Consider the following 16,265-nt stretch of genomic DNA (forward strand, 5'->3'; position numbering starts at 1 on the left):
TAACCTTAGTTCATTTGCAAATGATAAACAGTCTCTGCAGTGTCTCTGCTTTCCTTCTATAAGCTAGCTCTCTTATGAGAATGTAATCAAATTGCTCCATTGCTTAGCAACCACAGGGAAAGAGCAATAAGTCATGATTCATGATTCTATGGTAACAATCTGCAGGTCAGTGGCATGATTTCAAGGTGGTTTGGATTCCTGCTGTGACACTTTCAAACCCAATATTGACGCAAGCATTAGAATAGATGAGAGTTAAAATGCAAATGCTCTCATAATCAATCAAATTGACCTATGCATAGTGTGATCTGGTATAGTCTGCTGCATCAATCTGACAGTAGCATCTATAAATCAACATCGGAGTAAAAATAGCGCACAGACATGACTTCATAAGGAATTTCTGTTTTTACCAATTTAGTCGAGCCAAAGAGGGAGGCACATTTAAATTAGTATAAAGGTAGACTCTGATATTCAAGTCACCAATAGGAAATCTTCTAAGGAAGAGGGGCAGTGGGTGGTGAAATAGTTTTTTAAAATGTTACCTGTAACCATTGCGACTGGTCATTGTGGCCGGAGGTCCAGGCATTCACTTTGCCCTGCTTGTCCAGCCGAGCTTTCCTTGGCTCCCAAGTGAACATGTCCATATTGAGAGTTCTGAAGATGCTGGAGGCAGTGATCTGATAGTCTTGTATGTGTCCCGATTTCATCCCCAGAGGCTCAGAACAACCTGAAAGAAAATGAGAAGGGCTCCATGAGAAAAATAATTTATCACTCTGGAAGTTTTTTGTCTTCATTTTGGATAGGCAAGATAAGATGAAGCATAATACTATTGATTCCCCCCAAAGAGACATCATCTATGTTAAAAAAAAAAAAAAAAAAAAAAAAAAGACTATAATCAGAAACAAATCTGGAACAAAATAAAAAAAAAAAAACAAAATAGCCAATTCAGTCTATTTTGTCTGAATATATTTTGGGGAAAAGATGAAAACAAGACAGACAATCGAAAATACTTTTCTGTGATAGATGATTTTGCAAAATAAAACAATACTGAAATGCTCTCTCCTGTCTCATTATGGATAGCCTCATGACTGTTCTTGTTTTCAACAGTTTTATTGTCTCTTTAAAAATGGAACATTCGCTCACAAAGTATATTTGGTTTTCTTTTATTTCTTTCCATAATACTGCAAATGAAAATTCCTTCCTTTTCACAAACTGCTCCAATGGTATGTTCTAAACTGGACGGTTTCATGTTTTCCAAGAAACGCCTGTTAATCTTTATCACTGATTCTTATAGCACCAACATGACTTCTTCTGGAAGGATTCAATGTATACTACTATGTGTCAGCCATTGCAAAGTGTAGGATTTACACTAATAGATAATAGAAGAAAATAAGCTAATTCTAGCAAAAGCCATTACTGGATGAGGATTTTTATACATTCTTATATTTCGATCATACTCAATAACTTCTAATACTAGATATTTTGGGAAGATTCTCAAATCTGCTACTTTCAGATTTGACATGGTGCAAAATTTGAGTTTGTCTGTCCTTGAAAAATCGTGTGTGTGTGTGTGTGTGTGTGTGTGTGTGTGTGTATACACATGATTTCCCAATCTTGAAGAAGTACAAGTATGACAAAATTCCATTCACAAAGCCTGTGATAGGAACATGATTTTGTTCTGATATTTGCCAGTGGTTGAGCCTTCTATATGTAACACTGTTACATTTTGGCCAAGGAACACACACATATGTTTCATCATGGAGAAAGCCAGATAAAAGAGGAAACTTCTCCAATCAATGCCATCTCCTCATACTCTACTGGTCCCCCACTTACTAGCTGTGTGGCCTTGTACCCATTATTTAACCACATTGTGCCTTAGTTTTCTCATCTGTAAAATGGTGATAATAACAGACACTACCTTAAGGAACTGTTTTAAGAAATTAGTTAATAAATATAAAGTATTTAGATATAGTGCCGGCATATAGCTAGCATTCAGTAAATGTTAGCTATTTGTAGTATTTCCATTAAGCTTAATGTTAAGACCCCAAATCGGCAAAGTACTAAAGAATACTTTATGACTGGCTTGCTGCTTCAATAACTAAGCCATTTTAAGTCAAGGCTCTAAGAGAAGTGGTTTAGAACTCTTCATTGATAAATAGTTCTGAACCACAATTAATTGCTTTCTGTCTTCGTCAATCTAGATTTCTTCTTCCTTCTTGAGGCTTCTCCATGTCTGCCTTCACCTCCACCTGCTAGGAAATGCCTATCCTATATAAACATGATAAAAACAGACATGGAGGGTTAGCCAATTTGGTCTTACTACAAGTGTTGCTGGGTTTCAGAGGTAGGAGACATATACTCAAAGTCCCATGATAAAAATAACTCTAAATCCCAAATATAAATTCTAGAGGAGAGAAATTTAATGACAAAGTCACAGATTGTAGAAAGTTCTAAAGTCTTGATAACATGCCATTTATCTTCAGGCAGTGATATGGTAACATACATTGTCTACATTATACGAGTAAATTTCTGACTTTTTCTTCTATTACTACCACCAAACCTGCAAACACACCCTGCCCTGCTACTGGAATCTTTATAAAACTGTTCTTGGCTTGGAGAAGAGATAAAAGGGGAAAAGGAGTAGTTGTTTTTCTCCTTCTATGATATAACAGTATTTTAAATATTGCATAGAAAAGGTATGTCTTTCCTTTGACCATTTCTGCTTAGTCACAGAATTAATTTCATACCCACTCTAATATCAAGTACTTGTCACAGAGGAAGTGCTGAATAATTTATTCAAACAATGAATGAATGATTATTTCTCTAATGACGGTCATGATCCATTTCATTCTAAACATCTTAAGTCATGTCTCTGTCAGAGAATTTAGGGGATTTTCTTTTTGGATTGTGGGAAATAGTTTGGTATATTATGTTACTGTTATTTCTAAGTGTTACAGCTAATCTCTTCCAATTTGCCTCACACCATAAATTTACCTTCTCATCTACATTTCATATGTATAAATTGATAAACTCTTTTACTAAAGTGGATAGCACCTGAACAAAATGAATTATTAACAATAAAATTGATCATTTTTATAGTGATGTGACCCAGGTTTTAAAAGTATCCATAGAGAGGTATTTTGTGTATGCAAGTTCAAAATCTGTTTCTGGGGTTGGGAGATGGATACAACTTCTTTTTGAGAACCTAAAATCTGTTAAGTGTCAGGTGTAACCGCTTGTCAAACTTGAAAGTAAAATATATTCACATCTTAGGGGTATAACAGCACCATGTATTAGAAACTGACCCTCATGAATCAAATGACTGAAAAATTGAAGGAGCTGATGTTAAGCAACTAAAAACCACGGGGCTTGCAGCAAACCTCAACATATTGTGGCTTCTTCTTGATTGCTTTATGATGAATGACTTAGGGATGACACTGGTCTGTGGTGATATAGTGACATGCAATACAAACACTGTACAGCAATAATTCTGCTGAGATTCAATGGTAGTCAATAAGCTGGTTTGAATTACCAAAATAAGGAAAACATCCCTGTTAGGATAACTAATAGTACTAAAACCGTATGTTGGTTGCTTCATAAAAGATACCCATATATAATACAAAATGTGATTCTTAAAATAGATACATTCATCTGGCTAAATGTCTCTAATTCCTTTAACAGTAATGGGTTCCTTTAAATTTTGGTTGTTTTTTAATATTTTTATGTGCTTAAAAATCATTCCTTTTCTCAGCATCACAAACAAACTTAATAAGGGAAACAGATATAAAGCATACATTTTAACCTGTATGCAACCTCTTGAAACAAATAAAAAGCTCTCAGTTCTTTTCTGCAGGGATGTGTCCTCCTATTTTTACCTACATAGTGTTACTGTAAATTTGATAAAAGTTTTTCATATTTAGAGACTATGCTAAAAGGTGGGGCACACATGAATTTTTAGTTTTCTTCAAAACACAGTTGTTTGTGATGAGGGTAAAAGGGATCAAACATATGGTGATGGAAAGAGAAGTGACTCTGGATGGTGAACACACAATGTGATATAGCGATGATGTGTTACAAAATTGTATACCTGAAACTTATGTAACTTTACTAACAATTGTCACCCCAATAAACTTTAATTTAGAAAAAAAAAACACACACAGTTGTTTGAACAAAATAATTTCAGGCCACGGTGGCAAAGATAATTTGTAAATGTTGACTGTAGAATATAATAAAAACCAACAAAAATGTTACAGTGAAAATGCCTACACAAGATTTTCTGTTTAGTTCGGAATCTAGCTATCCTGAAATGGGATCACTGTGAGATCCACACATTAAGCCTTCAACTTTATATCTAATACTGATGATCCCGGAAGACAAGGATTATTTAACTCTGAATCCTTTGATAGATTATCTCTGCATTAGATAACCACTGTTTGTACAATAAGCAGGCTGCTAGAAAATAATGACCCAAGAATGAATTTATAGTAGTAATCTTGGTATTGAAGTATTGTCTCCTTGGGAGGAATAATAAATTAACATGTTTCATAACCCCTGCCCCAAATAAACAAGTTCTTATGGTAGATGGACAAAGATAAAGCTTACTCTTCTATGCCATTTAACATAAATGTAACTGCAATTTATGAAATCAGACAGATTCCAGTTTTTACTGAACTTTTGTCACAAAACCTAAATCAGTTACTATTAAAAACAACGAGATATTTAAATTTGACAAGTTTCCAGTGATAATTTGTTGTATTTTCATTGACCACTGTAGAATGTTTTAGAACTTGGTTATCCAACACACACACACACACACACACACACACACACACACACACACAGTTTCTCACTTAACCATACCCTAAATATTTTGTAGCCGAAATAAATACTATTGGTTGTTGAAAAATTCTTAGTAGGAGAATACATACAAATTTGCTTTTTTAAAAAAAGAAAATAATGGATAAATAATGTGAAACTCACCCGATAGTTCACATCCAAGAAGTTCCATTCTCAAAGTGCAGTGTCTTCGACAAACTTGGGGATAGAGTCTTACATACTGAGCTTTTATGGGGGGTGTGAAGGAGTTAGCATAGGGTGTGTTGTTATCGACATTTCCACGGAAAACCTGTGTAAAAAGATAATACAGAGTTTAAGATTATTAAGACAGCTTCTTCAACTATTTTGAAATGTTAATCCTTTAGCGGACCCAACATATTTCCAAGATTGGATTAAGTAATTTGGGGGTCTGGAGCATTTAGGAAGCACCTTGTGATCAGCAGTGAATATAAAACCTATAGATAAAATGCTAATTAAAGCTATAAAGCACTGTGTCCTGTGGTATAATCTATACTCTGTTATGATGGTCTTGTCAATGTTAAGGCCAGTCCTTCAGAGCCAGGGGGATGCTTCTTTCTTTCTCTCTCTCCCTCTCTCCCTCCCTCCCATCCTTCCTTCTTTTTTTTTTTTTTCTGAGAAATGGTCATGTTAAACCTTTTAACTTAATCTGGGCCTGTCCATTTTGCTACTTAGTATTTATAGGTTCTTTGTTTGTTTGTTTGTTTTGGAACCAGTTTTAACTAGTGCTTCCTGATCACTCAGTCTCTCTAATACTATGATCACACTTTTGATGCTTTAGGGTCTGATTCCTCAGGATTATTTCCTTATTAGTCAGTCCCAGATCATTGGATAAGAGACTAGTAATTCTTTTACCATTATACCTCTAGTGAAAAACGATGGTTCCCTCTGAAAATTAAGTGATCAAATATGTTATTTTTAATTCCTTTAAATCTCATTCTTATTTTACCTTTTATATAACCTGGTAATCAGAAAAGTTTATTTAAATTCATTGAAATCAGTAACTTAAAAAAATCATTCATAAAATTTATTATAGCTTATTCTAATGACTTGCTTTTAAATGGGATGCGCTGCAGTCCTGATATTTCTTTAAATTAAAAATTTTAAGAAAAAATTAATAAAAACTGGGACTATATAAAAAGGCAGGGAACATAAATATTATATCCATTTCCTCTAAAATATTTTATTCTGCCAAATGACAAAATTTTCTTCCAATATCAAAAAATAATAATATTTTTCTTTAAAAATAATAGTTTTGATGCATAGTTATTTGATTAAGGATGGTGCTATTCTGTCAAAACAATAAAATGAAATCGAAAGCTAGCTATTGTTAAAATAAAATTTAATTGTCATACACAGGACTATTCTAACCTTGTGATAAAGTGTTCATAGGATCACCAATTAAAATCTGAGAACGTCTTAAGCTGTAGCCACTGTACATTTACAACTTGGAAAAACTCCTTCCTCCCTTTCCCCCACGAGTCTAACTTTAAGAAATCATAAATTAATTTTCAATCCCAGAAAGCTTCTGTTGAAGACTCAGTAGTTATCTGGTAATCAATCATCATTAATGGGATTTTACTTTTGAATTAAATATGTTAAATATGTTAAGTCAGTCTTACCACATCTTCATTGGTGCCCTTCACTTTATACATTGCCCAGGTCTTTCCATCATTACTATAGGCAATTTTGTAGGATTTAATATACTCTGGGCTTCCAATCCTCTTGGCTCCTTGGGTAATCACACCAGTAACTCTCATTTTTCTTTGTAAATTTATCTGAGGAGAGAAGAGAACGGTAATTCATTGCTTTCAGTATAACAGTATTGACAATATCCATTTTGGGAATGGAACATTTTTATTTATCAGTATAGATTTTAAATACAAAAAGCTAATGATTTTTGTATGTTTTTCAGATGAATATTAAATATGTACCGTTTAGGTTCAAAATCTTTCTCTAATGAAAACATTTTTTAATTAAAGCAATATTTGTGAACAAACTTTCAAAAGGGAAATGTGTCTCAAAAATGTAAGCAAAGAAAACATTGGCTGGTTATGATATGGAGTAAACCAAAAAATGGGAATATCACCTTGTCAAAATGACATTATGATGAAACTTGAATGTCAACGTAATTATTAATGTGCCTCAACTGCTTTAGGCTTCAACAAATTTCCACTTAAGTTAAAACATCAAAATCTCGTTTAGATCTTTGAGTAAAAGAAAAAGTAAAGGCAATTATAATGATAAATAAACAAAACAAGCAGAAATATCTTCAGTTTCTGGACCTTTATACTGTAGTCTCTGCCACTATGGGTTATGGAGAGTTTTTCAACAAGAAGTTGCTTTTCCCTTCATTTCACCATATGGAGACTTTTTAACTGGTATTTTCTCTTCATATTTTCTCCCCATTCCAAATCATCCTACAATAGTTTTCTGCAGGAGTAACAGTCGTTCAATAAAAATTTTAATATTCTTTTCATATTTAAATAGGGAGCTCCTTTTGATACTTAACATATCATAAATAAATGCTCTAATGTAAGAAAAATATTTTATTTATATATTGCAAACAATAAATATTGTTCCATTCAATTTAAAATGGCTTTATGATGTTCACAAAATCTTAAAATTAGCAGAAAGGTACTCTTTCAATGTTCTCGACAAATTGCTATAAAGCTCCCCTCTTCACCAATTACAAATCGGAATATTTAAATATACTATCATATTAATAATTCAGAGATCGTTTTCCAGAGAAAATCAGAAAAATCTTCAGATTCATGTCAGCAATTAGGATTTTTCACTTTCTGATGAGACTCTGAGAGTTAACATTTGAAATGGTAGAGGATGTGCATGAAGAAACTTGCCCCTCAACAATCACTGTTAGAATTAAAAATAATCTCAGATATGGAAATGACTTTCTATTCGTGGCACTAGTTATAAAAATATTATATTAAACTAAAAATTTCTTTATGATAAAAAGCAAAATAAAGTCAAAATACAAATGACAAACTGTGATTGAATTTTTCTAAATTGTATCATAACAAAGAATTGATTAATCGAAGAAATTCGATCTTACATATTAATAGGTGAAACAAAGCAACCCAATAAAAATTAAAAGGGCAAAGGATTTCATTAGTTAACATCAAAGGAAATAGATGTGGATCTTAAACATATGAAAAAAACATTCAATCTTACTCATAATACATATTAAACTAAATCTACCCCAAGATACTATAATTCACCTTTCACATCAGGAAAACGCAAAAATATGTAAATAAATAAATACATACAAAAAAAAAAACAATAATAATTACACAATATTAGCAAAGTGTAAAGAAATAGGCAAGCTTGTACATTCCTGGTGGGAGTATAAATGACAGCTTTTTGAAGGAAAATTTAGTGACATGAAACAAAATGACAAATGTGCATTTTCTTAAACTTAGGAATTTCATTCTAGAAATGCAGCCCACAAGTATAATCATACAGAGACAAATTGATATAGGTACAAAGTTGTTCCCCACTGCGCTATCCATAATAGAACACAATTTCAAAAGATGTAAAATGTCTATCAGTAGGGGTCTAAGTCATTTAATTATGGAAAAGTCCAGAAGATAAAATACTATTCAGTTGTTAAACACAAGAACAAGAATGAGGGAGGGGGCAGGGGGGAGAAGGGAAAGGAAAAGGAAAGGGAGTGAAAGAGAGCTATCTTAGTGTAAGATTTAAAAAATCACTGCTTGTCAAGTTTTGGTTAGGTACCAAAGAACTGGTTCTACAATTATCTGGAAATTATGTGGAAAGGGCACAAAGATTTTAGCAACAGAACTGTGTGTGTTGTATACTTCTGCTTATACTACTGTAAAGGGCAAATAATACACATACATATTTTCTTATATATGATTATAATATCTCTAAAAACAAAAACAAAACAAAAACCTGTTAACAATGGTTTCTTCAACAGGAGGTAAACAGTTGGGGAGAGAAGTGGGAAGAAGAATTTTGAAAAATACTCTTTTGGGTCTTTTGAAATTTGAAATATGTAGATGTCTTACCTGTCCTATATTCAAAATATAAATAAAATTAAAGTAAAAATATTGATAATAAGATGTTATTTAGAATAGGAAAAGCAATGATAAAATATCTAGGAATTAACCTAATGAGCAATTCATATGACCTTATAAGAATATTTTTAATTAAAAGATATAACAGAAGACCAGCATAATTTTAGTAAATAAGAAGCATAATCAATTCGTTGCCTCAATTTTGTTTGCAAATTTTGTTCGGTTTTCATCAAAATCCAGAAGGATACTATTTTATGCCATGATAAATTTATTCTAAGAAACTATAGTTTTTATTTTAAATTATACATTGGAAAAAATAAACTTTCATTAATAAATAGCTAAAGGTATCCTCCTGGAAAAGATGTAAACAATTTGGGGTGTTTTGTCATATACTAAGATGTTACAAGACCATTTTAATGAAAAATAATGTGGAACTAGCATAGAGACCAATAAATATGCATGCGAAATTGAAAGGGAAATCCAGGAAGAGGCCCTGAATATATATTAACACTTGAGACAATATTACAATGCAGTAGGGATAGGGAAAATTATTTAGTAAATGGTATTGGGAAAATTGATTCTCTAGAGAAATGAAGATGGACTGGAATGTACTAAAGACCAAATATGAAAAGTAACAGTACCTAATAGAAGAAAATGTAGAGACATATTTTCATGACCTCAGAGTTAAAGTTCTTTTAAGAAGATCAGAAAAGCACAAATATGAAGGGAAAGCCGAATTAGCTCACCCGGCCACCCGCCAACAAAAAATAAAGCTTTCTGTTTAACCAAGTACATCACAAGTAAATTTAACAGAAAGGTGACAACCTGGGAGAATAGATCTTTTACATGTGCATGGTTTTATAACAGTATGCATTGGTCATTTGGAAAATATAGGCTCACTGAGCTATGCAGACTCTCTAAATGATGACACATTATATAATATCAAAAAGTCATTTTCATTAACATCACCATCAATTTTATCACATAGAAAATCTTTAAGTTTTGGAAGCTGTCAAGTTCACACTGGCAGTTACATTTTTCCCCAAATTCTAATTTTCACTTGAAATTTCAAGTTTTATCACTAGCAATAAATACTGCCAGCTGTTTTCCTTAATGTGGCAGTACTGCTTTATTCCTTTTCAAGAAAATATCTGCCAAGTATCCAGATATGAATAGTCACAGTTTGTCAGTTGTTCTTTGAAGAAAACATTGTGTTCAAAAAGGACTTGTATGAATGGCCACACAATTGTAACTCACACAATCTCCCAAATGCTTTTCCTTGAGGTAATTACCATACTTTAGTACTTTCAAAAGAAGCGCTTTATGTGTAGTTTCCACTTCATCATACAGAATATTAAAGATATAGCAAAGATTGGCATTTAATAAAAGTAATCATTAGTGCTTCATCAAGGATATTCTTAAATGAGCTGGATTTTGTTTTTCTTTCGGTACTACATGTGCATGATGGAGACGAATGTCATGACTGCTAGTGCAGTTTAGTGCTATTGTCTTGCTTTGTGCTGAGCACCATCAGTTTTACTCACTATTGTTTTGAGGCATCAGTGCAAATACTGACAGACTGAAAATGGCCAAGAAAGTCTTCGTACTACTACGGAGTAATGTTGACCTGTGAACCTCCTGAATAAGGATGTGTAAACTGCAGGTTCAGTTGAGAACTGCTGATCTGAAATGTGCAGGTTTGTTTGTTTGTTTGTTTGTTTGTTTGTTTTTACACACACACACATATCTAAAGAGATGAAGAAGCCAATAGAAAACAGAGTGGAAGATAGCAAAAGGCATTTCAGAAAAAAGGAAAGACCAATGCCAAAACTTTCACTATTAATTAAATCAATGCAAATTAAATAAAAAATAGCAATTCACAGCCAATAGAATGGAAAAAAAGAAATATATATATATATATATATATATATATATATATATATATGATAATATCAAGTATTGGTGAAGTATTTCCCTGCTCATGGTGGGAGTATAAACTCACATAATTACTTCAATCTATTAATTGTTCATAAAAGAAGCCATCTATTCCTGAATGTTTTCTCCTGAAAAATATTTGCATAGGTGCTCAATGAGAAATAAACACATACAAATTTATTGTAGAATTTTTTATGCTATTAAAAGAAGAGCACCTTAAGTGAATATCCATATAGGAACAGATATTTAAAATATAAAATGTATATGTGTGTGCATGTATGTCTGTGTGTGCTCTTGCATACATACATATAAGCATACTTTCTAAGAGTCAGAAGTGATGAACTGGATTTATACACGGCTATCTGAAAAAATAGTAATGTGTGAAAAAGAACAGATTGAAGTATATAGAATGCCATTTATGTAAATTTAAAAACACACATGTACAACATAAAATATCATGCATTTTCCAGTCACTTGTCTAAATCAACATGGGGAAAGTAAAATGAAGGTTACACATTAACTCTAGTAGGTTGGATGCCTTTATAAGGAAAGAGAAATGGGAAGGAAGGTAGGAATGAGTAATAATGTCATGAAATAAGGAGGTTCATCCTCAAATCAGTGTTTGAAAATGATATCCTAAGTGAGGGAAGGGGTCATTTGTTCCATTTATTCTTCTGTTCTCCAGGAAAATGACTTAAGTACGGCTATCTAATGTAGTAGTACTGTTACATACAAAAGTACTTTCTGAGATTCATTCCCTAGTATAAAATACAGTGCATAAGCATTTCAAACATACTTATATAATAACACATTTACAATTATTTATGGTTGTAATGTAGGCAAAAGCTAGTACTAAATAAGCAATTAACTTTAAGAGTAGCTCTATGAATAGCTAATTCTTTTTCTCTACCTTAAGCTTATTGCCAGAAGTTGTGATATGCTTAAGTAATGCATTCAAGGATGGATCTGACTGATAGGTGGTATCACTATATTAAAAAAAAAAACAATCCAAACATAAAATGAAAATAAACACAGTTTGCAAAAGGAACTATTTTCTTATTTTACTAAATTGAAAAACAAGCACTCAGTTTTTTAAATTTTGTAATACTTGGAAAGTGGAAGAGGAATAATTTCTTTTTGAAGAAACTCTAGGAAGCATTTGCCAATTGAAAATTGTGAAAATATACACTGAGGCACATTAAAAAATTTAAGAGCTTATTTGAACAAAGATCAATTCAGATGGGACAGTGACAAATTGAGTATTTAGCAGTGCTCTATCCACAGGAGCTAGGGGAGAGACTTTTATAGAGAAGATGTGGAAACAAAGCAAGGGAATTGTTTGATTGGCTATAGCTTAAGTGCTTATATTATATGGGAAAGCCCAGGTGGCTGTTTGTGATTGGTTGTCCTTAGGTGTCAATTTTGTATTCCTGAGGCAGTTACAGGTTTAGGTTGTGGTTTGCTTACGTAGGTTGCAAAGGCATTGAAACCAACTCAGTCTAATGGTATCCTTGTTTAATTAACTTAAGATCAATTAGTAAGAAAAATAAATGTCTGATTCATAAATTATTTTTAGGAAAATCATGTTAAAGAGCAAACACTTAGTGGTTATTTACTTTATGATTATTGAGGAACACCCACAAGCAGTAGTTTGTGAGTTCCTATACAAAAAACACAGATTTGATGATTAGATAGCATATTGCATTACAGTACTATATAAATATGCAGTACTTAAATAGTAATGATAATCCATAGCAATCATGTATACTAATGCTTTCAGAATTTGCATAAAACACGGGCAATTTGTTTTTACTGACTACTAAGTACTAGAGAATAGATTATTGATGTAATATTTTTTTTTAATGATGAGGGCAATGGATTGTTATAAATAATAAAAGTGTCATGTAAAAGATTAGATAATAAGAATCTGCTAAACAATATGAGACTGATACCATTAGAATTGCTAAAAATATAACTTGAAGAATTTGCTATTACTGTGTATTAGATATTCACACATTACTGCTTAAACTAAAAGCACATCTCTTAAGGAAATAATGACCAAAGTACAACCACTTTTCAATTTCAGGAAATGAGTATATCACTTGAACATCAGAGTTGTCCTTCCATTGAATTAAAAACATTATTTTTCATATGACTGTTATACAGAAAATGTGTAATTGGAGAAAAGTAGAGCACCTAAAAATTGTAAGTTGTCATTATTCATGATACTTTCATGAATAACAGAGATTTTATTTTAGGTAATAATATCCTATCTCTGGTGGTGATACTAAAAACATGCATTCAATTAGCTTTTTTTCCTAACACCAAGGGTCTGGAAGTATGAGTATAGACATTTTTTTGAAATTTCCAGATAATTATTTTGCATTAATAGTATTTAAACTTTTAAATTTATAAATGAGATTTTTTTCTATGCACAGTATTGTTCATATTCGACCTTATTTAAGTATGCTTTCACACATGACAGTAAAGACAATCCTCTAGAAGGTAGCTTGCAAAACAAAAAAGCCTCAGGCAAAAAGAATAGGTAACCATCTGTTTTGTGTGATATGAGAAATAACCTGAACCTCTAGGCGGTACTAAATATTTGGATTGTAAAAATGACACTTAAGGGGTTAAGAAAAAGACAGCAATATTATTACCAAAAGCTTCTATTTAAGGACAGTATGCCATCAAATTCAATAACCTAGAAGAAATGGACAAGTTCTTAAATATATATAGCCTTCCTAGACTGAATCGTGAAGAACTAGAAAATCTAAATAGACTGACCAACAGTAAGAAAATAGAAACAATCATTGAAAACTTCCCCAAAAGCAAAAGTCCAGGATCAGATGGCTTCACAAGTGAATTCTACCAAACATTAAAAGATGATTTAATACCTGTCCTTCCCAGAATCTTCCAAAAAATTGAAAAAAAGAGGCAATATTTCCTAACTCATTTTATGAGGCCAAAACCTGGTAAGGATAACAGACACAAAAAAAACTACAGATAAATATTTCTGATGAATACAGATGTAAAAATCCTAAACAAAATACTAGCAAATCAAATACAATAATACATGGAAAAGATTAAACATCATGATCAAGTAGAATTCATTCCAGAGGCACAAGTATAGTTCAACATATGCAAACCGATCAATGTGATACACCACATAAACAAAAGATAAAAATCATCTGATTATATCAATAGATGCAGAAAAAGCATTTGACAAGATACAACATCCATTTATGATTCAAACATTTAACAAAATGGGTTCAGAAGGATAGTACCTCAACATAATAAAGGCCATATTACAAATCCTCAGCTAATATACTTAATGGTGAAAAACTGAAAACTTTTCCTTTGTAATCAGATTATATAAGATCAAGGATACCCCCTGTCACCACTGTTATTCAATACAGTATTGGAAGTCCTAGCCAGAGCAATCAGGCAAGGGAAAGAAATAAAAGGCATTCAAATTGGGAATGAAGAAGTTAAATTGTCACTTTTTGCAGTGACATGATGCTTTATATATAAAACCCTAAAGACGCCACCAAAAAACTATTAGAAACAATAAACAAATACAGTAAAGTTGCAGGATACAAAATCAATGTGCAAAAATCCATTGCATTCCTATATACTAACATGAAATTTCAGAAAAAGAAATTTTTTAAAACAATGCCTTTTGCAATTGCAACAAAAAGAATAAAACGCCCAGGAATAAACTTAACAAAGGATGTGAAGGACCTATACACTTAAAGCTATAAAACATTTTAAAAAGAAACTGAAGTAGACACAAAGAAATGGAAAGATATTCCGTGTTCAGGGATTGGAAGAACCAACATAGTTAAAATGACCATATTACCCAAAGCAGTATACAGATTCATGTAATCCTCATCAAAACACCAATGGCACTTTTTATAGAAATGGAACAAAAAATCATCAGATTTTCTTGGGAGCACAAAAGACCCCAAACAGCCAGTCAAAGCAATCCTGGGGGTGAGGGGGAAGGAATCAATACTGGAAGTATCACACTCCCTGACTTCAATTTATACTAAAAAGCGACAATAATTAAAACAGCATGGTATTGGTAGAAAAACCTACATACAAGCCAATTAAATAGAATTGAGAACCCAGAAATAAACGCCCATATATATGGGTAGATGAATAAACTACTTTTGACAAAGAAGACAGAAATAGGCAATGGAGAAAAAGCCTCTTCAATAAATGGTGTTGGGAAAATTGGGAAGCCACATGCAAAAGAATGAAACTAGACTGTTATCTCTCACAATATACTAGAATTAATTCAAAATGGGTCAAAGACCTTAACATAAGACCAGAAACCATAAATTGCATAGAAGAAAGCATAGGTACTAAACTTAGGGACTTTGGGTTCAGAGCGGATTTTATGAATTTGACCTCAAAGGTCACAGGAGTAAAAGCAAAAATAAATGAGTGGGACTATATCAAACTAAAAAGCTCTGCACAGCAAAAGAAACCAGCAACAAAACAAAGAAGTAACCAACTAAATGGGAGAAGACATTTGCAAACAATGTCTTCAATAAGGGGCTAATATCCAAAATATATAAAAAACTCGTACAACTGAACAACAACAAAAAAAACAAACAATCCAATTAAAAAATGGGCAGAGGACGTGAACAGACACTTCTAAGAAGACATACAAATGGCCAATAGATCAATGAAAAAAATGCTCAACTTCACTAGCTATTAGGGAAATGCAAATCAAAACCACAATGACATAGCATGTCACACCTGTTAGAATGGCAATCAACAAGACAAGTAATAACAAGTGTTGGAGAGGCTGTGAGGAAAAAGGAACCCTCATATACTGCTGATGAGAATGTAAATTGGTATAACCACTATGGAAAACAGTATGGAAGTTCCTCAAAAAATTAAGAATAGAATTACCATATGACCCAGCCATCCCTGTTCTGGGTATCTACCCAAAAAATCTGAAAATATTTATCCGTAAAGATATATGTACTTTGATGTTCATTGCAGCATTATTCAGTGGCCAAGACATGGAAACAAGCTAAGCATCCTTCGATAGATGATTGGATAAAGAAGATGTGGTACATATATACAATGGAATACTATTCGGCCATAAGAAAAGATGAAATACTGCCATTTGCAACAACATGGATGAATCTTGAGATTATCATCTTAAGTGAAATAAGTCAGACAGAAAAAATCACGAACCATAAAACTTCACTCATATGTGGGATGTAAAACTGAAAGCAACAAACGAACAAGACAAAAAAACAAAAATTCATAGACACAGACAACAGTTTAGTGGTTACCAGAGAGAGGATAAGGGAGGTAGAGGGAAGTAGAAGAGGGAAAAGGGGGGTAAATATGTAGTTATGGAAGGAGAACTGACTTTGGGTGGTGAACACGCAATGT

At 32.5% G+C, this 16,265-nt stretch overlaps 1 protein-coding gene across 1 annotated transcript in view; it reads right to left on the reverse strand.

Moving 5' to 3' along the window:
• EDIL3 (EGF like repeats and discoidin domains 3) overlaps nt 1-16,265 on the reverse strand; it is a 381,023-nt gene that overhangs the window by 89,375 nt on the left and 275,383 nt on the right. The window contains exons 7-9 of the mRNA XM_033111163.1: nt 6,474-6,629; nt 4,978-5,122; nt 540-724 (exon numbers count right to left, since the gene is read on the reverse strand). Of these exons, the coding sequence (XP_032967054.1) occupies nt 540-724; nt 4,978-5,122; nt 6,474-6,629 (486 nt within the window). The remainder of the gene's footprint in view (nt 1-539; nt 725-4,977; nt 5,123-6,473; nt 6,630-16,265) is intronic.

This window comes from Rhinolophus ferrumequinum, chromosome 7 (assembly GCF_004115265.2).
Source record: "Rhinolophus ferrumequinum isolate MPI-CBG mRhiFer1 chromosome 7, mRhiFer1_v1.p, whole genome shotgun sequence".
Taxonomy (NCBI): domain Eukaryota; kingdom Metazoa; phylum Chordata; class Mammalia; order Chiroptera; family Rhinolophidae; genus Rhinolophus; species Rhinolophus ferrumequinum.